Source organism: Strix aluco, chromosome 23 (assembly GCF_031877795.1).
Source record: "Strix aluco isolate bStrAlu1 chromosome 23, bStrAlu1.hap1, whole genome shotgun sequence".
NCBI lineage: Eukaryota > Metazoa > Chordata > Aves > Strigiformes > Strigidae > Strix > Strix aluco.
This window is the reverse complement of record NC_133953.1, coordinates 398,177-419,916: the sequence shown is the minus strand read 5'-3', so window position 1 is coordinate 419,916 and position 21,740 is coordinate 398,177. Positions and strand designations below refer to the sequence as shown.

Genomic DNA, 21,740 nt, shown 5'->3' with positions numbered 1-21,740 from the left:
GCGTGACGCGCAGCGCTGTCCGGTGGCGGCGGAGCGGCGGAACGCCCCGGGCCCGCTGAGCGCCGAGCTGGGCCGCGGCACCGGTCGGCGGCTTCGCAGCGAGCGGGCCGTCCCCCGGGAGCGGGTCGGGGGCTGGTCGGCGCCGCCCGGGCGGTCCGGGCCCTGCCCGCAGCCCTGCCCCGGCCCCCCTGCATGGCGCGGCCCTGAGAGGAGATGACCGACCAGGAGAACAACAACAGCATCTCCAGCAACCCCTTCGCCGCCCTTTTCGGCTCCATCGCCGACGCTAAGCACTTCGCCGCCGTCCAGAAGCAGCAGCAGCTGCGGCAGCTGACAGGTGGGGGGGGGGGCGGGCGGCGCCGGTGCCCCCGGCGGAGCCGAGGCTGCGCCCGCCGGAGCGCTGAGGGGCTCCGTCCTCTGCTCGGCAGGCGACGAGGCGTCGGTCAGCCAAGATGACTCCGACAACAGCGTCTCCGAGAGCCTGGACGACTGCGACTACTCGGTGGCCGAAATCAGCCGCTCCTTCCGCTCGCAGCGGGAGCTGTGCGAGCAGCTCAACATCAACCACATGATCCAGAGGATCTTCCTCATCACCCTCGACAACAGTGAGGCTGGGAGCCCCCCGCCCGGGGCTGAGGGGGCTGGGGAGATCCCCTTGCGCTGGGCAGCGCGGGCCGGGCCCGTCCGAAACAGGAGGAGGGAGCTGGGCGAGGGAGAGGGTGCCTCAGCGCGGCGGCCTGCGGCTCTGCCCGGGGCAGGGCCCTGCCCGCCGGGCCCGCTGCCCGCCGGCGCATTCCCCACAGTCTGGGGGTGCCAACTGGCTCACGTCTCCCTCAGGTGACCCCAGCATGAAGAGCGGGAACGGGATCCCGGCGCGCTGCGTCTACCTGGAGGAAATGGCCGCGGACCTGGACGACCAGGACTGGCTGGACATGGACAACGTCGAGCAGGTAGGGCCGCCGGCCGCGGGCGTTGCACTTGCTTTGGTGGCAGGAATTGGGTTTATTTCCTCAAGATGGTCCCTGAACGCAGCCCGTGTGCGAAGCGGGGCGCTGCTGGTGGCGGCTTGGCTGGAAACGGCCACGGGGTGTTTGGCGTACGACACTGAGGAAGGTTTCGGCCACGCTGCTCCCCGAGGCTGCGGGAGTTTGCTGCTGCGCAGGTCGGCTGGGGATGGGCAGGGGAACAAATTCAGCCCAGATGGGGCGTGAGGGGAGACTCGCCCGCAGCCGCAGGTGCTGCCGGCAGCGGGGCACTGCGCCGTCTCCTGCGCTGCCAGGTAGAACCTTGTGATCCGCTTTTATGCACATGCTTGGCATCGTTTGCAGATGCATTAGTCGTTCCTGGAGGGTTTTCCAGTGAAAATAACTCTTGCTAGGGCTACTGTTGCTCTCAAAGGGAGCTGCAGAATTTGCTTAGTCAAGGAGCAAGCCTGAGGGCTGTTGGTCTAGTGCTCTGTTACCTAATGAGAGCTCTCCCGAGCAGAAATAACGTAGCCTGTGCTGACGCGGGGCTTCTTTTTGTGGAGGGATTGTCTCTCTGCCGGGGCTGTTTCACTTTCCGTCATCTTTGCTGGTGCCTAGGCCCTGTTCACCCGCCTGCTGCTGCAGGAGCCTGGAAACCACCTGATTTACATGACCTCCGCCAGCACGCAGAACCTCTCCGCTGACCGGGACGCAGGAGAGAGACAGATCCTGCGCTACCTCTACGCCTGTTTCCAGAGGGCAAGAGAAGAGGTGGGCAGGGGCTTCTGAGGAAGAAGGCAGCTTCGCCACCCACCTTCTGTGACCGAGCTGCGGCTCTAACAATGAGCAGCAGGTGCCGGGGCCCCAGCTCTGTCCCGTTCTCCCTGTGCAGATAACCAAGGTCCCGGAGAACCTGCTGCCCTTCGCCGTGCGCTGCCGGAACCTGACCGTGTCAAACACTCGCACCGTCCTCCTCACCCCGGAGATTTACGTCAACCAGAACGTGTACGAGCAGCTGGTGGACCTGATGCTGGAGGCGCTGAGAGGGGCGCGTAAGTCGGGCCAGGCCGTGCCGCTGGGCCGCCGCAGCGAGGCTTTGCGTTGAAGCCTGCGGGAAGAGCGTGGTGGAGGGGGGCGAGGTTTTGGCTCCCCTTGTCGCTACGGGGGAGGGCTGCGTTTCGCATATACACACGCTGAGGGTCGGCCGCTTGGGGGATCGTGAGTAACAGCCTTGCTTCCCCCTGCTAGACTTCGAGGACGTGACGGAGTTTCTCGAGGAGGTCATAGAGGCCTTAACGATGGATGAGGAGGTGCGGACGTTTGGGGAGGTCATGGTTCCAGTGTTTGATATCCTCCTGGGCAGGATCAAGGACCTGGACCTCTGCCAGATCCTGCTCTACACATACCTCGACGTGCTCCTCTACTTCACGAAGCAGAAGGACATAGCAAAGGTGGGTGCCTTGGCCTGACGAGGGCTCCTCGCGGGTCCCGCTTGCAGGGGCACGTTTACAGGACCTAATTGTTAAAGAATTTCAGCAGACTGGGGGTATCTCTAGGCTGGCTTTATTAACAACTCAGAGCTGGGCCGTCACCTCAGAGAGTGGCAGTGGCTAACAAAAACCACCTTCTCTATATATGATTCTACATAACATTATGCAATACAAAAGTCTTTGGTGTTTTCCCACAAACTCTTAGCTCGTAATTCTTCATCAATTTCAAAAGTCCATTATATTTCACAGCTTCAGCTGATTCTTATTGTTCTGTTCCAATTCTTGCTTCAGTTTCAGTGTCATCTTTTGGGTCATCATCATCTTCATCTTCTACTAGTTTTCATCTTGCACAATTCTGAGAAAGACTTCAAGATGTTCTATTAAAAGCTTAGGCAGAGCAAGCGGTTTCTATGTACTAAATTCTCTTAATCTAGCAAAACACCTGTGTTTAGTCAATTAATCATCCTTTGTTAAAACTGTTTCTATATGATTAGCTTGACTGGGTTTTAAACCAGCCTTGGGTTGGGACTATGCAAGTAGTAGGCTAAGAACACTTTTCAGGCCTGTTGAGCAGCATTCTGGTTGCCTTACAAGATCGCTCAGTCCTGAACACATTTCACTAGGCCTTGAAATCTATTTCAAATATACCAGAGGTTATATTTAAAATTCTTCTACACTAGTCTGTTGGGGTGGAACCGACGGTACAGGGCACAACACCTCGTGCGTGTGCTCTTACCCCTCTCACCGTTCTGATAGCCTGCCCCAAACCCGTAAGCTTGGTTTTGGTTTTTACTGGGATTTTATACAACTGTCGGCATGTCCTCCTGCGCTCTCTAGGTTTTCGCGGGCTACATCCAGCCCAAGGACCCCAGCAACGGGCAGATGTACCAGAAGACTTTGCTGGGTGCTGTTTTAAACATCTCCTGCTTGCTGAAGACCCCCGGCGTCGTGGAGAACCATGGATATTTCCTGAATCCATCCCGATCCAGCCCGCAGGAGATCAAAGTGCAGGAATCCAACATCCATCAGGTGGGCGGAAGCGCTTGTCGGCCTCTCATTGCCTGGAGGTTAAAGACAGGGTGTTGGGCTGGAGTCCCACTGCTGCCTCTTTAATCATCTGCCTGTGACTAAGCAAGTCACAAAACCGCTTTGGGTTCTCCAGCTGTAACGTGCCAACGGTCTTGCCCGCTCCCTCGGGTTATTGTCACCCCAGGCCTCGTGTCAGGCCAGTCCTGTTCTATCAGAGCATTGTCTGAGCTTGGGGAAGAGGGTCCGGAGGTACTTGTGCCACAGATACCACCACCCGAACTGGAGGTGCTGTGTGAAGCTGATTTACTTTGGCTGTTGTAATCACCAGGAAATAGTTTTCTCTACCTGTCCTGTAATTAAAACGCTAATTGACTCCCCAGCAGAGAAAGTAAGTGGCAGGCAACATTCTCTCTCATGATGAAAGTAAATAGCTTCCTCAGGGGAGCAGCACTGGGGGTGTTTTGGTAGGTGAGGCCACGGGATATAAATACAGGAGTAGACTGGGGTGCAGAAGCGGTCACAGAGAGGGGTTTTCCCAGCCACGCGTTCTTTCAGGGTCATTTTTGCTGCCAAAAACGTGTTAAGAATTTTGGGTTGTTTTGTGGAAACAACTTGCTCTCAACTGTGCTTCTCAGCATGTCCCAAACAATTCTTTGCTGCCGGCCTCAGGATTTGACCCGCTCGTAACGCGAGTGTCTGACGGGTGATTAACTGAGGTGTCCTGGCCGGGATTTGCGGGAAGGCCCTGCCCTGGGCGAGCTCTGAGCGCCTGAGCGAGCAATCTCGCCGATGACCCCCTCCACCCTGTTCTGTTCCCCGTAACAGTTCATGGCCCAGTTCCACGAGAAGATCTACCAGATGCTGAAGAACCTGTTGCAGCTGTCTCCAGAGACGAAGCACAGGATTCTCTCCTGGCTGGGGAACTGCCTCCACGCGAACGCGGGCCGCACCAAAATCTGGGCAAACCAGATGCCGGAGATCTTCTTCCAGATGTACGCCTCGGATGCCTTCTTCCTCAACTTGGGAGCTGCCCTCCTGAAGCTGTGTCAGCCCTTCTGCAAACCCAAATCTCCGAGGCTGCTCACCTTCAACCCTACGTACTGTGCCCTGAAGGAGCTGAACGAGGAGGAGAGGAGGAGCAAGAACGTACACATGAAAGGTGCGCCCAAACTTCGGGGGAGCAAGGAGGGCATCTCGCAAGGTGCCTCCTCAGCCTCTGCCGGTAAAGGGAGAGTTAAAGGTGTGACTGAAGAGGAGCGAGGGGAGAGCTGGGTACGAGTGAAACGCTGCCTGGCACCACCAGCAGTCGTTCTGTGTCTCCAGCTCTCTCCTCGTCAGCGCTGCCAGGGAGGGCTTGACCCGAAGACGCTTTTCATTCCAGGTTTGGAAAAAGAAACGTGCTTGATACCCGCCCTGAGCGAGCAGGAGCCGGAGTTTGCCAACAGCTACAATCTGGTGACGGAAAACCTGGTCCTCACACAGTACACCCTCCACCTGGGCTTCCACAGGTAGCTGCTCTCGGATGGCGCCCGGTGCGGCTTGGCTCCCGTGAGTGCCCATGTAAATTTTCAGTAAATGCTCAGAACGCAGAGCGGGGCGGTGGAGCTGCCGAGTACCTTTCGCTGCACGTTTTGACCGATGTTTGGCTGATTTCAGAAGGAAACTTTGTCCGCAGTTGCTCACAGTTAACACGAATGGTCTTACGGGCTCCACATTGTTTATAGAACTGTAAGAGCCAAGTGCTGGGTGTCTGTGGGTCGCTCCGTTCCCCTCTCTCCTCGGGGGAAAGGGCCTATTTCTCTACCAGAAACATCTCAGTGGCAGAGCTCCTGCCTGCCGCGAGCTCCCCGAACTGCCCCAGGAGATGGGCTGCATGAGAAGCAGGTAGTTGTCTTGTTTCCAGGAAAGGATTTTCTGGACACCAGAACATGCTATTTTTCTCAGCTTCCTTCTACGAATTGTTGCCTGGATACTGTGAGGTCACCACTGATCTGAGCTCCGTCCCCTTCTGGTTTATTCTCTAAATATAGAAATCAGGGAAAAAGTTACGTGAGTGGCTCGTTGCTGGGAAACTGAAAATGTTGCCTCGCAGGCATGTCTCGGGCCTGCGGGATCCCTGACCTGGTACCCTCGGGGGCTCGCAGCCGTGCCGGCTCGCTGTCCGCGCCCCCCAGGGGCCATCGCAGCCACCGATGGTTTGCCAGGCCGCTGGCGAGCCGCTGCTGTTCCTCGGCGGGGCCTGGCCTCCTCCCCAGCCCCAGCTCGCCGTTCTCTAAAGGCCCACGATGGCCGGAGCCCCAGCCAGAGGAACTGCAGGGGAGGGTTTGAGTGGGGCCGTGCGGAGCCGTCTCAGAAGCAGGGTACGAGCGTGCGCTGGCTCCTGTGTCGCTGGGGTGGCCGTCCGTCTCGTCTCAGCCCCTCCTGGCCTTGTTTTCTGGGCAGGTTGCACGACCAGATGGTGAAGATAAACCAAAGCCTTCACCGCCTGCAAGTGGCGTGGCGAGAAGCTCAGCAGAGCTCCAGCCCGGCTGCCGACAGCCTGCGGGAGCAGTTCGAGCGCCTCATGACCATCTACCTCTCCACCAAGACGGCGATGACGGAGCCGCAGATGCTGCAAAACTGCCTGAACCTGCAGGTGTCGATGGCGGTTCTGCTGGTGCAGCTGGCGGTGGGGAACCAGGGGACGGAGCCGCTGGAGCTGAGCTTCCCGCTGCCGCAGGTGGAGCGCAGCGCCTTGGCCTACGTGCCAGGTGAGGCCGCACGTCCCGCGGGCGGCGCTCTGATGCCGTCGGCTGCGTCCAGACCTCCTCGGGTTTAGAGCTGTGACGCGTAAGCGGCCCGATGCCTCGAGGTGTTCGTAGCACTGGGGTTTCCTCTTCACCCTGAGAGGCAGAAAGGACGTCCCAGCTTTGAAAAGGAGGGGTCCAGAGGGCGCAAGGAAGCGTAGGGAGGGTCAGCGGCCGCTTCAGACTGCCGGCAGCTCCAGGGAGAGCTCCAGGTTCCCCTTCCAGGCTGTAACCCAGGTACCACCTGGGTGAGCACTGCGAGAGCCCTCCCGGGAACCACGTTTCTGCCCACAGTGCTACAGCTGGTGGCATCTTCGTGTAAAATCTTCTCATGGAAGAGGGTGCCCCTTAAAATAGGGGATTTTGGAGGGGGCATGCTTCCGGTGTTGATGCTGCTACGCTTTGAAAGATCCCACTCGCAGCCGAGTTGCAGAGTTTCCCCAAACACCGTATTGATTTACTATTCTTTCTATGTGAAAAAATCCCCCTTGAGGTTTCTGATCTCTGTAGATCCCTTTCCCTTGGGGTTTTTTAGTGTAACAGCAGGGGCTATCAGCAGACAGCTGCTGGGTCTCACCCCACAAGTGACCTGAGTTGGGAGGGAGGTGAAGTGAATCCCATGCGTTGCTGATTTCATCAGGCCAGGCATCCTTCACGACTGCGGTGTTCGGACACAGCTAGTTAGTTCCTGAAACTTTACTCAGAATTGGTGCGGTGAGGGGAGAGCAGACGGGAGGCTAGAAAAGGGCAAAACGAGCTGCCAGAGGAAGAACTCCTGTACAACCTCTGTTTGCAGAGTTCTTTGCCGATAATTTGGGCGACTTCTTCATTTTCCTGCGGCGTTTCGCTGATGACATCCTGGAGACTTCCGCCGATTCTCTGGAGCACATCCTTCACTTTGTTACCGTTTTCATGGGCGACGTGGAGAGGTACGTGCTGCCCCGGGTGTGCACCCTGGGGCTGGTCTGCAGAGCACCCAGTGGGGAAGGCCTGAGTGCCGATGTTGGTGACGTCTTGAGGCTTGGCTTGTACAGTGCGTTGGTCTCTCTGGAAAAGCTGAATCCTGCCCACAGCGACCAAGGTCCTGCCCGAAGGACGCGGGGTGCAAAGGGGATTTGGCGTCTGAGTGCTTGTTGAGTTGTGTTACACAGGAGCCTCCTCACTCAGAGCTGTAGGGATTGATCTATTGGGGTATCTCTGCGCAGGCTGCTGCAGTAACTGAGCACAGGACACGGAGTAGTTTTATTGATCTCCCTGATAAGACGTGGCCGCCAACGCTGCGTTTTCTGCCATTGGTTGGTTTACAGTCGCGTGTGTAAACAGAGCGAGCTCCTGGCGGCGGCCGGAGCAGAGTTTCTCGCGGGGGGCGGCTCTCGCTGTTCCTGGCCAGCGGGGGCTGTAGTTCCTCCTGCAGCTCCCTGCGGCACGGCCGTGGGCTGGGGTTTGGCTTCTGTCCCCCACGTGCAGCAGAGGACAGTTATGCCGTCACCTCAGTGTTTGTAGGGGACAGCAGGGTCAGCCCGCCCAGCGCTTTGGGCTGGCGGAGGAAATAGGAAGCGAGTCGCTGGGTGGCAAGTAACCGGCTGGGGCGGCAAGTTGGGATCACGCAGGAGCTGCAGCTGAGCGGTGTGCGCTGCTGGGGGGGGAGGGAAGTGGCCGCGGCGCTGTCCCAGCCGCCTCTGGCACCCAGATGTGGGTACCGAGCGGGCACCTTTGCCCCTGGCTCCGGTACGGACCGAGCGCAGGGCGCCGGCGTGCGCCTCGCAGCTCTGCAGCAGCGGGCGCTCCTGCACAGGTGGGTGCAGCTCCGCGGGGGATTCCTTGACAGCTTGGTCCCGCGCCCCAGCCCTCATGACATCCTGGATTCATGGTGTTGTTTTCTCTCACAGGATGAAAAATCCTCACCTGCGAGCCAAGCTGGCGGAGGTGCTGGAGGCTGTGATGCCTCACTTAGATCAGGCCCAGAACCCACTCGTCTCCAGCGTGTTTCATCGCAAGCGCGTGTTCTGCTCGTACCAAAATGCTGCCCAGCTCGCCGAGGCGCTTATCAAAGTCTTCGTGGACATCGAGTTCACGGGTAAGCGTGGAAGGGGAGGAGTTATCTTCCTTCTGTAACGTCTGCAGGGGGACGTCTCCAAGGTTTGAAGTATGTAGGTGCAAACAAACGAATCGATTCGCTCGGCTGCGCTGGGCGGGTGGCGCTGCAGCAGAGCGTTGGTCCTCCCAAACGTGCGGCTTGTGCAGAGCCCGTGTCTCAGAAGGATAACGGCCAGAGCTCAGGCTTTGCAGCTCAGCACCACTGGTCACGGGTCCTCACCCGCCCTCCTTTAGCGTGGGGTCGGTCCTACCGCTCCAAAATCGGTCACAGATTTCACTGCCCTGTACGGGAGCCGGGTTTTTATTTCAGAAGGAATTGACAGCCTCTGCCTGTGCCCACCACCCGCTTGAAACACTCTTCCTTTTGCTTACGTCTAGGTGACCCGCACCAGTTTGAACAGAAGTTTAACTACCGCCGGCCCATGTATCCCATCCTGAGGTACATGTGGGGCACGGACTCATACCGGCAGAGCATCAAGGTGAGGGGCGGGGCCGTGCGTCAGCGGGGGTGCGCAGCTCTGGGCGGGACTGCGCCGCGGCGTTCACCATGCTCTCGGTCCGTCCAGGCTCTGGCTGATTACGCCTCGGAGAACCTGGAGGCCATGAACCCCCCGCTCTTCCTGCGCTTCCTTAACTTGCTGATGAACGATGCCATTTTCCTGCTGGATGAAGCCATACAGGTAGGGCTGAGCACGCGCTGCCAGCGTCGCGTAAGCAGCAGCTCTCGCCCCGCTGCAGGCGGCCGGGTGCATCACTGACCTCCCCCAGAACCGTATGGTCAGCTCGCTCTGGTCCTGCCCGATGAGTCTGTGCTTGCAGGAAACGATTCTGGGCTGGCGTGGCCCACCCCTGCTGCGAGGAAACGTGCCTGTTGCTGATCGGGCGCAGCCAGGCTTTAAACAACCTCCGTGGTTTGTGATCATCCAGGCCCCTTGGCCTTTCCGCAGGTGCTTTATCCGAACAAAGGCCTCTTGTCCCCAGGTAGTTGTCCTTCGGGTTTACAGGGTGAGTGCCAGGTGAACCCGTGTTCCTGGTGCACGGATGGTCTCTCCGTGCCTGTTGCTGCTAGAAAGGGCTTTTTTGGGAAATGTTATGGAATTGGTTGCCGGGAGGCTGGCGGATAAGACAGATGATGTGGACGTTGCCCATCTGGTCATGACCATTTCTGGACTCGCTGTGGTTTGCCGTCCAAGCGAACGTTCTGTGTTTTATGAAACGTGGGTGGTGGGGAGAGGCCTTCTCAAACCTTCTGTTGTACCTTTCATGGGCCGAATTGTCCTCCGCTGGCCCGGAGCGGCGTGGACCAGGTCTGGCTTAGCCACCACAGCCCGTTTACCTGCCTACTCCCCCAGACGCTTCCCTGCCATGTCTTTGCAGTACCTCAGTAAGATCAAAGTCCAGCAGATCGAGAAGGACCGTGGCGAGTGGGACGGCCTGTCGCAGGAGGCTCGCCGCGAGAAGGAGTCGAGCCTGCAGATGTTTGGTCAGCTGGCGCGCTTCCACAACATCATGTCCAACGAAACCATCGGCACTCTGGCCTTCCTGACCTCAGGTGGGGAGAGCAGCGCCTCCCTCCTGTGCGCCTGGTTTCAGGGCGTTGGAGCAGGAGGGGATCGCTGTGGGGCTGACAGGATTGTTGGTTTCTGTTCCAGAAATCAAGTCCCTCTTCGTGCATCCTTTCCTTGCCGAGCGCATCATCTCCATGCTGAACTATTTTCTGCAACACCTGGTTGGCCCTAAAATGGGAGCTCTGAAGGTGAAGGATTTCAGCGAGTTTGACTTCAAGCCGCAGCAGCTCGTCTCTGACATCTGTACCATCTACCTGAACCTTGGGTAGGTGCCAAGGAGGGGCTGGCGCGGGGGCTCGTGGGAGCCATCCCGGGATGTTGTGGCGAGCGGGGCCCCATGGCCCGCTGTGGGGCGGGGCGGGAGCCTCCCCCAGGAACGGCACCGGCAGAATCGCTCTGCGTGCTTCCCGGGCCTTCGGCGGCCTCTCGCAGCGTGCGCTGCTCTCCTGTAGCCATCTTCGTGTCGGTTGCCCGGGAGGGCAGCGGCAGCCCAGCTGGCGGGGGCGGAAGTGAAGCGCAATGGCGGTTACGTTCATACTGTGGGTCGCTCAGGAGAGGGCCCGGGAGAAATGCTGAATTATGGTTGAGCTCCCTGGCTTTGAGTTATTTGCTGTGGTAACGCAGCTGTTGTGGGCACTGTGTTTTGCAGCCCGATGAATGTGAGTTCTTCAATATTTGCTGTCTTTTTGCTCATGGTCCAGGGATGAGGAGAACTTCTGTGCCACGGTGCCCAAGGACGGACGCTCCTATTCGCCAACGCTCTTTGCCCAGACCGTTCGGGTTCTGAAGAAAATCAACAAGCCCGGCAACATGATCGTGTCTTTCAGTAACCTGGCTGAGAGGATCAAGGTGAGAACCAGAGTGAATTTCAGCTCGCAAAAAAACGCAGAACGGGTTCCTGGCATCCTTTTCCGTCTGCATATCACTGCGTCTTTGCCGCAGAGCTGGATTTCTGGGAGTGGGGCAGGGCAGCCGGGGGGGCTCCCTGCCAGCACACACGGGCAGATGGTTCCGCTGCACGTTCGGAGCAAACCTGGTTCAGAAAGGACAGGGAGACCGAGTCTCTAAAAGCTGCGCGGGCCTGGCAGTCTCTTGCAGACCGGCAGCAGCAGGAGGAGGAGACGTACGCGGACGCCTGCGATGAGTTCCTGGACCCCATCATGAGCACCCTGATGTCGGACCCCGTGGTCCTGCCCTCCTCCCGCGTCACCGTGGACCGGTCCACTATAGCCCGGCACCTCCTCAGGTACACGGCCCCGAGACCTGCTGGGGATCCATTTCGCCTGTCCAGTGACTCATCCTGGCCTGCCTTCCTTTTTTTTTTTTTTTTTTTTAATTTCTAGTGCTGGGACTGTCCAGATAATCCCCCCGGTGCTTTGTCTTTCAGCGACCAGACGGATCCTTTCAATCGGAGCCCCCTCACTATGGACCAGATCAGACCAAACACAGAGCTTAAAGAGAAGATCCAGCGGTGGCTTGCGGAGAGGAAGAAGCAGAAGGAGGACACGCTGGACTGAAAACCAGGATCTCAGCCCTCCACCTACAATCACCGGCGAGATCCATGCCTCGCAGGGGCAGCGGCTGGAGCTCCAGCCCGTCTCTGCAACTCGCCTCCGGCGTCTCTCCCAGGACCTTCCCTTCCCTCCCTTGTTCTGTCTCTTCCTTTCAAGACTTTACTCTTTAATACTAAGACTTCCCACTGCACTACAGCTTTGAGCCTCTGCCTGGGCGGAAGACCGCAGCCTCTCCTGCGTGGCCCCGTGCCCCGGCCCTCTCCTTGTTCTGTGCGTTGGCCATGTTCCTCTCCAGCCACACCAAAAACCTCCCTCTGACCCGTGGCTGTGTTTCAGCTCTGTAAGCGTTCGATCAGGGGAAAGTGCTGCCTCTGCAGCCGCTCCCGGGGCTCGCCGCGGGCTGGAGGGGGACGGCAGCGCCGACCTCCCCAGGGTTTCTTTGCCAAGCGTTGGGGCTTGGGAATTAAAAGCAGAGATATCTTACACCTGGCGGTCTGGCAGCTGCGGGGAGGAGGGAGGCCCCAGCCCCTCGGTGGCGGCGGGGAGGCCGCCTCCCCCCGCGCGGGGAGCGAGACGCGAGTGGGTCCGTGGGCCGAGGCCGGGAGCGGCACCGCCCGGGGCTCGAACCCGTAGTCCCCGCGGCGGAGCGTCCCGCCCCGCCCCGCCCCGCGCACGTGGCCCGGGGTCCTGTCTGCGGGCTGCCCGCGGCGGGCGCCGGGCGGGCGGGCGCCGGGCGGGCAGGCGGCGCGCGGGCAGCCGCGGCGGCGGGGTCCTGGGAGGCGGCGGAGGGGTGACATTCAGCGGCGGGACCCGCAACATGGCGCAGGCGGCGCAGAGGCTGGTGCAGCGCATCGCCGCCCGCGGGCCGCAGCTCCTCAGCGGTGAGCGCCGGGGGGGCGGCGGGGGGGGGCGGCTGTGGGGCGGGAGGGACGGGCCCGGGGCGGCCCCGCGGGCATCGCCCCCCCGGCAAACGGCTTTTCCCCCCCCTCCGCTCTCCCGGCAGCCGCCGTGGCCTACTCGAAGCCGCGCTTGGCCACGTTCTGGTACTACGCCAGGGTGGAGCTGGCCCCGCCGAGCCCCGCCGAGATCCCCCGCGCCATCGACGGCATGAAGGCCGTGGTCAGGAGCTTCCAGAGCGGCCGCCTGGCGCAGCTCACCGTCAGGGTAAGGGCTAAGAGCGGTTTGTCGCGTCGGCTTTGCCTAAACTCGCCCCCCCCTCGTCTAGGCCGGGCTCGTGCCCCTCGGGCCCCCGCCGCTCTCCGCCCGCGGGAGGAGAGTCTCGCTCGGCGGCTGGTTCAGCCCAACCGCCTGGAGCAGGCGGTGTCGTCGGTCACCCTCAGAAAGGACGTGTTTCCCACATAAATGGGTTAAGAAACGGCCTTTGGAAAGGACTGTAAAACCCCCGAACAACAAGCGATGCTGTAATGCACATTTTAGCCCATCTTAATGACGTCATCTGCTGAGGGGTGGCTGAATGCAATCAACGCTCCAAGGCACTTTTTGGTTTTTCGCTTAAACTCCTGCCTTGTGCACTGGTTGACGGCTTTGCTGGTCATACATGCCGCTTGACTGCAGGAGCGAAGCAGGGAGCTGTCGCGGGAGCCGGTGGTCTAATTGGTGGCTTTTTTCCTCTCAGGAGGCGCTGAGGAACGGTCTGGTGGCCACAGAGGTGCTGATGTGGTTTTACATCGGGGAGATCATAGGCAAGGGTGGCCTGATCGGGTACAACGTCTGAAGACTCACCCCCACCCACGCCCTTGTTGGGGCCGTGGTCCCGAGTCTGTAACGGGGTCTGTGACAATAAAGCCAGGAACTGATGTCGAGCTGTTGTGGTCTTTTGTGGCGGTCGGGGCACGAGCCCATCCCGACCCCGTGTTCTTATCGCGCCTGGGCCCATTCCCTGGACGACGGCTGCACCTCAGCAGCAGCGTTAGGGAAGGCCTGAGAGCCCAGCATTCCAACTGAGACGCTTTCGTTTGTTTCTGAACATATTTCGCATCAGCTAGCGGGAAAGAAACGCCAGTGCGTTATTTACACAATCCCAGCCATCTGCCCCGGCTTGTGTCGTGGGGTGCATAGCGCTACTCCAGGCGGTTCTGCCGCTCCGGGGTGCGACTTGTTGAGTGGAAATCTGTGAAGGTAAGCGGCACTCCACTGTCCCTGTCCCCTCGGCTCGCCGCCAGCTGGAGCTGTCAGCTCTCTGCAAATCCACAAGCTTGCCCGGTTTCCACCCGCTTTTGTAGACGTGTGTACAAAACCTGGTGAGTCCCCTGCACTCTGACGTGTGTTCAGAAAATAATTCATAGGAGGAGCTCTCCGAAGCCAGCAGTCCCGGTGGGTAGGACTTCTCTGCTCTTACTGTCTTAGAAGGAGGTTCCCAGTCAGTATCGCTTCTTGTCGGTACTGCTGTCGTGCATTCGGCTCCCCTGTGAACCTGCAGCCCCCACCTTGGGTGCCCCCAGCGACCCAAACTTCTCCAGGGCGGCCGCAGCGGCAGCGCAGCGATTTCTCCTCTCCCTGCAGCAGAGCTTCGTCCCAGCAGCGAGTCTCCTGGGCCCCCGACGGGTCACACAGGTGAGCTCACGCGTTTTGTATTTGGTGACCAGAAGGTCCTTGGTGGCAGCAATGGAAACTTGGTTTTTTTTCTTTTGTTAACAAGAAGGGTTCCTGACCCAGCAGCTGTGGGTCACAGCTGGTCACAGGCCACCTCCACGTGACAGATGGGGAAACCGAGGCTCGATGAACTCACCGAGTTGCGCAGGTGAGTCTGCGACAAGGGCAGCGACGGGACCCCTGCCCAGATTCGGCGTCCGGCCTCGCTTCTCCCCACGCGCCTGTCCAGGAGGTCGCGATTTCTGCCGAGCAGCAGCGGCCCTGCAAAACCTCTTTTATCCCTGGGGCTTGCTGGGTGCTGCTGTTGCTTCCTGCACTGCTGAACCTTTGTGCTTTCTCACTCCGCTTGGAGTAGCTGATGCTTTCTCCCAGAGGGCACCAGCGAATCTAACCACAGCCTGGCGGGTGCCCGCGCTGGGGAGGGTGAATGACAGCCCCGAAAACTGCCCCTCCCCGGGAGCTCTGGGCTCCTGCCATCGCCAACCCGCCAGCAGAGATACCGGTGAGGGGAACCCGCTGGGCCCCTCAGCGGGAGTCTGCAGCACATACTCCTGAATAAGAGAGGGAGAGGTCACAGATGGGGTTTAAAGTGGTCTCTTGGTTTGCAAAAGGTGTCTGGAGCCAAGAGAACCTCCCCGAGAGCCTGGTTTGGCTCAGAGTTCTGCCTGTCCCGTGCAGCTTCTTCCTACGTGCGCGTGCTGCGCTCTCGGGGCAGTGCTGGGTGGCGAGGGCTGTCACCCTCCCCTCGCTGGGAGGGTTGGATTGAACGTGACTAGCAGAGCAGGGGAGAGCTTGGAAGCCCCAGTCCCTTTCACGCTCCCTTGAGGGACAGAAACCATCAAATTTCAATTTTTGGAAGACCCCCTGAGAAGCCCCCCTAGCCCTGCTCCCAGAGCCCCCCGGCAGCATGTCAAGTGTGGAATAAGCAGAAGCGGCTTCTGCAAACCCAAGGGGCTCCAGAAGCTTTTCCGTGCTCTTACACACCGCAGGTGTTGTGGGGTCGCTCCTGGAAGGAGCAAACAGCCTTTCCCTCCTCCTCAGTCCCTTTCTCCCTTGGGCTGATGAACTGTAAAGGAAACGGGTGTTTCCTAAGTCCTCTCTCTTCGGGGAGCGTAGCCGATGAACACTCGTGTGTTCGCAGCGTTGCCTTTCTCAGGGCACCGCGGGCTCCTGCCGGACGCTCAGCCCGGCCTCACGCGGAGGCGGCGCCGTGACCCCGGGGACCGGAGGCAGCGGCCAGCCTGGGGCCGTGGCCCTTCCCTGCTTCCCGGAGGGGGCACCGGCCGGGCCCTGACGGGGCCAGCGAGGCGAGGGGGAGCAGGTACGAGGCGGCAGCGGGGTGGAGGGGCAGGGCTGGCGCCGCTCCCCCCCCGCGCCCGGCGCGGCGGCCGCTTCCTCCCCTCAGAGAGCGTCTCGCTCCTCGGCCGCGCTGCACCGGTTTCCCGGGCGGGCCCTGAGCTCCGCACCGGGCGGCTGCAGCCGGAGGGAGCCTGGCGGCGCCGGGGAGGTCCCTGCGGAGGGGCCCTGTCAGGCGGCCCCCGGAGGCCCGGCCCGCTCCCGCCCGGCGGCCGGCGGGGCGGCCGACGCCGTATGCGCGGTCCCGGGCGCCGGCGGCTCGCACCCTCGCCTGGCATTGCTGCCGCGGTTATGCGGGCTGCTTGCGGCCCCGTTATGCGGCAACCAGGTTCCGGGGCGCGCACGCTCGGCGCCCCGCGCCTGTATGGCCCTCGGCGCTATGAGCGGCCGCGGCGGCGGGAAGCTGCGCTATGCAGGACGGGGGGCCGCGCTGGGGCTCGGGCCCGGGGCCCTGCATATCGCCCAGCGTTATTCCGGGCCAGCACCCGCCGTGCATGGTTTACTCAGGTGCCCGGGCGGCGGGATGGCGGGGCCCCGCAACCTGCATGGCACCCGGCGTTATGCAGGACCTCTGCGGGCCGGCGAAGTGATATCCAGGGCGCGGGGCGCGGCCCGGCCCCGCTCTCTGGCTCGTCGCCTCACAGTAAAGATGGCGCACAGCGGTCGGTGGCGCTTCCCGGCCCGGCCCGGCAGCGGCGGCTGGGGCCGCCGGGGGCTGGGGGGGTCCCGGCTGCGGGTGCCGGCCGTGCGGAGCCTGCGGGCCGCCGAGCCGGCGGCGGCGCCGGCGGCAGCGGGCGAGGGGGAGCGCGGCGGCCCGTGCTCCGGCGGGGCGGCGGGAAGCGGGGGAGGCGGGGCAGCGCCGGGCTCCGGCGGCTCCGGGGGCCCCGCGGCCGGGGTGGGACCCGGCTTCGACGCGGCGCTCCAGGTCTCGGCCGCCATCGGCATCAACCTGCGGCGGTTCCGCGCGGCCTGCGGCGCCGAGGCGGGCAGCGGAGAGGTGAGGAGGGGCGGCGGGGCGGGGGAGGGGGGGGGAGGACGACGGCGGCGGCGGTGGCGGCGGGGAGGGCGCGGCGCGGCCCGCGGGTCCCGGCCCGCAGCATCCCCGCTCCGCCCCGGCGGGCGGCACACACACCCCCCACCCCCCCCCCCCCCGCCCGGACACACCTCCCGCGCCCGCGGGGCCCGCGCCGCCGCTCCCGCTCCCCGCACAAAGGGCGCGCCCCGCCGCCGGGCCCTGCCGCCGCCTGCCCGCGGTCGGCGGGGGGGGACGGGGGGGGCGACGCGGGGAGCCCGGCGCGGTCCCTCCCCGCGCACGCGACTGGCCGCCGGTGTGTCCTCGCCGCCGCCGCCTCCATTATCCAGCTCCCGCGCTCCCCGCCACCGGGAGGTAGGATGGGGCCGGGGGGGCGGTGGCGGCTCCTCTCCCCGCCGGGGGCGGTTTAACCGGGGCGCGGGGCCGGGCTCTCGTTTCTCTCCGTTGCGGAGGATGCTCGGCGGGGCGGTACCGCGGAGGGGGGCGGCGGGCCCCGGGGTGTCGGCCCCTCCTGCGTGCCCCGCGGGGGGGGCCGGGCACCGGCCGCCCAGACGGACCCCGGGGCAGCGGTGCCCGGTGCGGTTCGCTGGCACCCAGAGCGCTGCCGGGCTTTTTTTTCTGCTTTTGCCTTTTTTTTTTTTTTTTTTTTTTTTTGAGTTGCTCTTCTTCCTGCCTTCATTTTTATTTTTTTTAAGCCTTTCTAAGGCAGCCAGAGCAAGAGTCTGACAACAACCCACCTATTGACAGAACAGGGAAGACATGATGGGGGTGTGTTACTTACTACGAGCTGCAGCCTTCCTTTCCCCCGATTCTTGTTTTGCAGCACTTGTTAGCTGCGTCCTTGCGCCGGCAGGAAAATTCCCCAGGTCCTCTGTAGCAGGAGTGCTTTATTGTTTTTTTGAAAGGCCAGTTCTCTCTTCTTCTACAGGCAGGTTGTCAGCTGCAGAGCGGGTGAGCGTATCTTTGTCTATGTTTTGCCCATCTAAAGAGCAGTTGTGTTGCTTTCCCATCACCGGCGGTGTCAGAGTTTATTAAAACACGCATAAAAATACAGTTTTCTGGTGTCTTTCCGGCTCGGTTTCGGTGTTTTCTGTCGGGTGCCGTGAAGCGGAGCTCATCGCTCACGGCTGAGCTAGAGGAGTAATTCCTGGGCTGCAGAGTTCCAGCTCAGCAGGCTGCGGTGTGGGGAGGAAGGGGCTCAGCTCCGCACACGCAGCGGGGCAGAGAAACGCTTCAGCCTCACCGGGACAGCGCCTGGGGCTGTAACGGGGACCACCGGCCAGCACCCCTTTGATTTTAATGCCCGTATCTTACAGCCTGTGGCTTAGAATTCTTGTAGGTTTTTCTGTTTCCAGTAGACCAGGTTCAGTGGAATTTACCGGGTCTGCCTGAATGAAGTTAATATCTCACGAGCTCTAGTTCAGTGGCAGAAATGACTGAAATCTGGCTAACCAACCTGACCACAGAGTTAACAACTCGGGAGGTTTTTATGTGGGGGGAGGCGAGTTGCTTTGTTTCTTTTCTTTTTTTTTCTAAGATGACATGGGGTTGGTTTTGTTTGGTTGGGTTTTTTTTTTAATTCCAGTTGTCTTAAAGTATATTTTTGCATCTCAGAAAAACTCTGAAACATCTTTGAAAGATCGCTGAGTCTGGCCTTTAGGGCATCTTTGCTGTAAAATAGCTCGAATACATTCTGGGTGCTGGCAGCTGAGGAAGGCAGGGTCTGTTGGATCTCAGGAGTTTTGCTTCTTGCATCACTTTTCTATTTAGCTATGAAAAACTTCAGTCTGATAACGTTACATACAGCGGCAAGTAGTGATCAAAGTTCTTTGTGTCTTGGTGTCTGTTGGTTGAGCTTCACCCACGAGCAGGGGAGGGGTAGACCCCGGCTGTTTTCCCTCACTAAATTTGCAGCCCGTGCCAGTGTTCTTGGGTGCTCCCGGAGAGCAGGTACTCTCAGGTACTCAGAGTTAGTTAGCTCGCCGAGTTGGTTCCTTTCCTTCGGTGGTGCTCAAGAAACAGAGCATTTCGGTGTTGAAGGACTTGGTTCTGACTGGTGACTTGTTCTGTGCGCCTTGTAGTGATGGTGAAGATCAGACGGCTGCTGCCGGTCACCAGGAGCTGTAGGACACTCTGCCGCAGTGCGAGTGCTCTGTGGGGCGGGAGCGGGGGATGTGGAAAGAGCTCCAGCACATCTGGGAAACCGGCATGTGGGTGCCACCCCGGGTCTCCTGACAGGAGAGGTGCTGGTGTTGAAACGGTGAAGTTGTGGTGCCCGTGTGGGTGGAGGTGCCGGCTTTGGGCGGAGATGTTCTTCTAGACGGGGGCTTCCAGGAGATGCTGCTCCTGGGGCTCACTGTGGCCTTGGAACGGCGCTCGTACCATGCTCTTCCACGAGGCTGAGCGTCTTCCCTGACCTAAAGCAGTTACAGTCTTCCGCCGAGCGGGCGTTCTGCATCAGGAGTAAACTCCGAGTTGTCGCTTGAAGCTCAGGAGCCCGTGGCGATCAGGGGAAGAAGCTGTGTTATCTTTTTATGTATGACTTCTGCTCTGCGTGCTTATTTTCTCGACCTCTTGGTGCTGTGCTGCATTGGGGTGTTCGCTTGCGCGAGTACCTGTTGAAATTGTGCATTAGCCTCAAAACTGAACGTCACAAAAAAATAGAAGCCCAGAGCAAATGTTATGCTCAGTCTTTCCCTTGCCTCCTTGGCTATCCTGTGGGACATAACAATTCCTTTTTCATGTGAAACGTACCCGAGTTCTGGGGTGTCATTGTGTACGCCCCAGGTTTCTGGTGACTTTATATGAATCCTTGACTTGCGCTGCAGCTCAGTGTTTCACTGAGTTATCTTGAAACTGTCTGGCTTTAAGGGAGCAGCGTTACGATACTTCATTTTGGCACCGCAAGAGTCTGGGGGGGGACTTTTTGCCCAGTAAAGCTGTAACTGGTTGAAAATGATGGCATTTGTCCTGCATTTCTGTTTGATGTAAATGGCGCTTCAGTAATAAGGGAAATTTGGTTGAATTTTCTTGATTTGTTATGTCCGTATTTGGTATAAGAGAAGCTTGCGCGTAATTGCTGTGTATCTTCTACGTTTGTCACTTCAGAGCTCCCTCCCTGTCCCTGAAGTTTAATCGAAGCTTTGGGACATAAAAGCTGAGAGCATCTTGGACGCGTGGTAACAGTTTACTCCATAAATCTGCGTCGGCTTCAAAGTTACAGCTAAGTTGCAGAAACTTGAGGTTTGAAATGGAACGTAGCGATGACGATGGTGTCTCTAGTAGCACTGCTGTAATTATACACGGATCATAATTTTTTACGAGGTAAATGTTAGTCGTGGATGTTCACCGACGGCTGGCTTGTTTTGAAATGGTACCAGTTCCATGTGCGGGGAGGAAGCGGTGGCTTCCATATTGCCACCACAGTCACGCCTCAGCTGGAAGTACAATTTCTTTCCTCCGCAGGCGTTGAAGTTCTGTCTGCCTTAAAATTTCCTCTCGGAGTGTTATGTTGAGTGGCCACTGTAAAACTGCCTGGGTGTTTAACCTGTGAGGTAGAGGTGTAGAGCCTGTTCCCGGTAACACGATTACTGCACACGCGTGGGGAGGGAACTGCTCGCAGGTGTCGATGTAAAACAAGAGGTGGATGGCGAATACGATACGGAGCACGGCCCGAGAGGTGGAGGGCTCCCTCGTGCTGTTTTTCCCTTCTGAAGACGTGGACACTCCTTTGTCAGGAGGGCGAAAATAAAAGTACACGGGTTAAGCGTCCTGGTGAGTTTCCTGTTTCCACAATTCGGTCAGCACTGCGCAGTACTCGAAACCCCCAGAGGAGTGGTTTTGGTGAAGCCTTTTGGCGGAAAGGAGCTCAGGGTTCCCCGCGAGAAGCTGTTTTCGCTGGAAGGCGGCGTCGCTCGTCTGGCCGAGAGCAGCGATGGGCAGGTAAGGCGGTTTCAGAAGCAGCGGTGATGCTCGCTGACCAGTTTGCTCCAGGGACTTTTTGACGTTGCGCTTCCTTCAGCTGGAAAAGTCGAGGGACAGGCTCTGGCAGCAGCGTTTCGCGGCGTGATTCTGTGTTGTCATCAAAGCACTGAGCTACAGAGCTGGCTGCACCGCATTTGGAGGAAACGAGGGAAGAGACTGGGTTACTCTCCGAGTCAGCCGTTCACTTCTCAGCCTCCTTTAACCGGCTTCCGACGGCGTCCCTGCCGAGGCCGCATCCCCCTGACCTCCAGCGCATGTGAAATGGTGCCGGCGAGTGGGTAACGGCATCCGCAGGCGCGTGTCTCCTGCGGGCGTGTGCCAGGGAACGCTCTTGCTGCAGGTTTTCCAGCTGTGGTGCCGCAGCTTGCCGCCAGCAAGAATTAAGTGGGAAAAGGCCCTGTCTTACGTTGAGTAAAACTGCGACAGGGAGGCGTTTTGTTCAGGTTTCAGTTGTGTTTGGTTTCGGTGAACAGAAGCACGGGTAACCTGCGTTCAGAGGGAGCTTTCTGGTAGAGGAACCGCCTTGTGTTGGTTCAGGACCCAAACCAGCAAAGGTTTGTCACTCCAGAAGAGCGGAGGAAGAAGAGGAGGTCATCTCCTCTTCTGCACCTCTCCTGTGGGCTACCTGAGGAAACCACCTGGCATTTATTGGAAGGCACCCTCGCCCCCTCCCACCTCCTGCAAAGCCCGGGCTGTTTGGCAGTGAGGTGTTGGTAAAGGGCAGGCAGAGGGAGTCGCCGATGAGGTGCTGCGTCTCGCCTCTCTCTCCAGCCTCGGCAGCCCTGAGGATGGCTTTGACCAAGAACGTGGGTTCTTGCAAACTACTCCAGTGCGGTGCTTTGCTGGCAATTATATCCTTCCAGCCGGGTGGCCACGCAACTTAACCCTCCGGGGGTTTGATGATCTTGTTCTTTCTACTGAGAGTGTTGCGGTTTGTCATGGTCAGTCCCCTCAGCTCGGTGTGCTGCAGTGACTGCAAGTGAATTCTTGGACCTGAAGGTAGAGGTGCACCACAGAATTCCCGTAGCAGTGTGTGCTCTTCCCCCCGAGCCAAGCTACAAAGCATAGCCCGACTGTAACAACACTTTTGTGCTTTGCCAGGTGGTGCATGCTTTTTTCAGGAGCGACGGATGAGTTTGATGCTACTAAAGATTTCTTTGATGCGCCAGTACAGAACTTTAGAGCATCGCTGCGTGTGTGTGGGAGTATCTGAAGTCTTGGGACCCGCTGCTTTGGCGCGCTGGGCAGCTTTGTTGGTTATGTCTACTTGTATTTAACAACAAGCTCTAGAATTCTTTCCTGTCC

The 21,740-nt window shown here is 59.6% G+C and overlaps 3 protein-coding genes across 4 annotated transcripts in view; all 3 read left to right on the top strand.

Annotated features, from left to right (window-relative positions):
* The first annotated feature begins 13 nt into the window (after positions 1-13).
* Positions 14-11,767, top strand: UBE4A (ubiquitination factor E4A). 2 transcript variants are annotated; one of them, XM_074848660.1, is made up of 20 exons: positions 14-337; positions 429-605; positions 838-950; positions 1,584-1,736; positions 1,858-2,017; positions 2,214-2,416; positions 3,293-3,484; positions 4,310-4,643; positions 4,866-4,992; positions 5,927-6,234; positions 7,067-7,199; positions 8,160-8,347; positions 8,746-8,846; positions 8,934-9,047; positions 9,187-9,348; positions 9,745-9,919; positions 10,020-10,200; positions 10,637-10,784; positions 11,024-11,181; positions 11,323-11,767. In XM_074848660.1, the coding sequence occupies exons 1-20, from the start codon at positions 214-216 to the stop codon at positions 11,450-11,452; spliced, it is 3,381 nt and encodes a 1,126-aa protein (XP_074704761.1). In that variant the 5' UTR covers positions 14-213; the 3' UTR covers positions 11,453-11,767. The 2 variants fall into 2 exon arrangements, with proteins under 2 accessions (XP_074704761.1, XP_074704762.1); XM_074848661.1 differs by lacking the exon at positions 9,187-9,348 and having other exon boundaries at positions 15-337.
* Positions 11,768-12,171: 404 nt separating this feature from the next.
* On the top strand, positions 12,172-13,266 carry ATP5MG (ATP synthase membrane subunit g). Its single transcript, XM_074848662.1, has 3 exons — positions 12,172-12,330; positions 12,453-12,613; positions 13,086-13,266. Exons 1-3 carry the CDS (start codon positions 12,267-12,269, stop codon positions 13,182-13,184), a joined length of 324 nt encoding a protein of 107 aa, XP_074704763.1. The 5' UTR covers positions 12,172-12,266; the 3' UTR covers positions 13,185-13,266.
* Positions 13,267-16,039: 2,773 nt separating this feature from the next.
* KMT2A (lysine methyltransferase 2A) overlaps positions 16,040-21,740 on the top strand; it is a 47,895-nt gene continuing 42,194 nt past the window's right edge. The window contains exon 1 of the mRNA XM_074848857.1: positions 16,040-16,415. Coding sequence (XP_074704958.1) covers positions 16,068-16,415 — 348 coding nt within the window. The 5' untranslated portion in view covers positions 16,040-16,067. The remainder of the gene's footprint in view (positions 16,416-21,740) is intronic.